General features: G+C 40.9%; 1 protein-coding gene across 1 annotated transcript in view; it reads left to right on the top strand.

Moving 5' to 3' along the window:
- pcxb (pyruvate carboxylase b) overlaps window positions 1-2,500 on the top strand; it is a gene marked incomplete in the record, with an annotated part of 199,438 nt that overhangs the window by 71,549 nt on the left and 125,389 nt on the right. The window contains 1 exon segment of the mRNA XM_062516519.1: window positions 702-864. Within this exon segment, the coding sequence (XP_062372503.1) occupies window positions 702-864 (163 nt within the window).

Raw genomic sequence — 2,500 nt, 5'->3', positions numbered from 1 at the left:
ACATATCATTCATTTGATCATTGGTTACCGAGTTTTCTTACTGTAGGTAGCATTATGTTACCATCTGTCTGCTAATGATGGCTTGTGGCGTAATGGTGATTAGATATCAAACATGGTAGTTGTCTAATGAGTCACATTGAGTTGGGGAGGCATTGGGCTATAAGCAACATTAGGCTAAATTACAGACACACCCCCCCCAAAAAAATGTGTAGATACAGTACATATTTGGTAAATAAAGAACAACTAACCAGATACTTCTGTTCATCTTCAACTCTGCCATTTCAGTATTAACCAACATCATTGTTGCCTCTAAATTATTTTACCCTCTTTGGAGTGATAGACTTTGGTGGGACAAATTAGACTAAGGCGCCACAGTTTAGTAGTCAATTAATGGGGAACACTGTGGTTATATTATTTCATGGTGATGTGCTGTACATAATTCAAACATGAACACAATGAACCGACTTTTATTTGAGATTTTATGCGTGTTTATACATGATGTGCTCTTATCTGAATAAGCGATGCATTTGTGATTTTCTGTCGCAGTCCCAAAGTAATAATGCAGAACAACACAGTAACAACAATGAAAATGACTAGACTAAACTAAACATGATGGAATTCTTTTCCGCAGATTTAATCTCACACCCTCTCCGTTTATCTCTCTCTCTGTGTTTGTGTGTGTGTGTGTGTATTTGTGTCAGTGTGGACCTGGTGCATGCTCAGATCCGTGTGTGTGAGGGCCGTAGTCTGCCAGAGCTGGGCCTGAGGCAGGACAAGATCCGCATCAACGGCTGTGCCATCCAGTGTCGCGTTACCACTGAAGATCCCGCCCGTGGCTTCCAACCTGACACCGGACGTCTGGAGGTAGACACACACACATACACGCACACACACACACACACACACACACACACACACACACACACACACACACATGCATTTAGATGCATGCACATACCCATAGGTGACATATGTACTCACACTTGAATACACAATAATACAATTACACACACACACACACACACACATTCTACTCTCTCTGTCTCTCTCTCTTACACACAGACACACACACATACTGTACACACACACAGACTTACACTCTCTCTCTCTCTCACACACACACACACACACACGCACACACACACACGCACACTCACACACACACACACACACAGACACACACAGACACACACAGAAAATATCCCAAACATGCACATATGCTTTCAAGCAACAGCATGCACAGACATCAATGCTCCCTGGGTCTTATTCATCATTCCCTAATATGCGTGTACAAAACCACCCTGCAAGGACAGATTGCTCTTACTTGCCTCCCTAATGCTGATGAATTGGAATCGCTCTCGCTCTGCCAGCCTGTGTTTGCAATTATCCGTCTGTATCACACACACTCCAATGAGGCCCCGGAGTCCTTTGAAGCCCAGTCTGGTCATCCCTGAGGATGTGACCCAACTCAAGGGATGCTAGTGTGCTTCCACACCAAAGCTCAACCATTAATTGGTGGAATCATAAGGTGGTAACTGGGAGAGTGTTAGTCTATGGCTACGAGTGATGGAATCAGATGCTGTGATGATGATTCCACGGATTTATTCTGTTGAATGGAGATGTTTTGATGCTAGAGAAGACACAGGCAAGCCGATACACACCTGGCTTGCTCAAAAGAGACCGTGTAGAGAGCTTGTAATATATTTAACTGGAGTGTCTAATTTATTCATGGTTTGGTTACAACATGCTCAGAAATTCTGTTGAAGGATTTCGGTGAAATGAGAGCTGATGTGAGACCGCCAGGTCTATTTATGAAAAGAATATTTATATATTTATCGTACTCAAATGATTTAGAAATGATCATTAAAAATCAAAATTCAAACAGCAACAAAAAGAAACTCCAATGAAAAATGACTGATAGACTAGACAGTGTTTTTGTTTATGAATATTGTAAAGCGCCCTATCCAAACACATCTACTATGGACAAGTGAGTTGTGAAAGTGAAACATTTGATCAGGCTGGTGTTTTGGGGGGCCCCTGGGATTTCAGGGCTGCAATTGGTGCTATGACTTTATTTAAATACATTCTTTCTTTAAAGTATTTTTAACATTACCATAGAAGTTTTTAGAAAGTAGGCCTGATTAATATCATCTAGCAGATTGTTAATTAAATATGTCCAAGGTCTGATCTGCACTGGCAATCCTTCTGCTTTGAATATGGCAATGTGCAAAACTACTGTTGATAACAAAGAAGCCTTTCTGTTAGCACCCTCTCCTGTGGATCTGTATCAAGCAGAGGCGTAATAGTGATGAGGTATCATTCAAGGGAGAGAATATTAATGCGACTGAATTAATATGAATGGACCAGTCTTTTGGAGAATCAATCTAAGTTCTCCAAGGTTAAAATATGCGCAGATGTTGATTAATGATGTTATGGTTAGGAGATGATTTTCTAGTTTGAATAACATGACACAAGAGTCTATGTCACCTTTGTTTGATTA

This window comes from Sardina pilchardus, chromosome 16 (genome assembly GCF_963854185.1).
Source record: "Sardina pilchardus chromosome 16, fSarPil1.1, whole genome shotgun sequence".
NCBI classification, from domain to species: Eukaryota; Metazoa; Chordata; class Actinopteri; order Clupeiformes; family Clupeidae; genus Sardina; species Sardina pilchardus.
The sequence above is the reverse complement of the archived record's forward strand: the minus strand, read 5'-3'. Positions and strand labels throughout refer to the sequence as shown.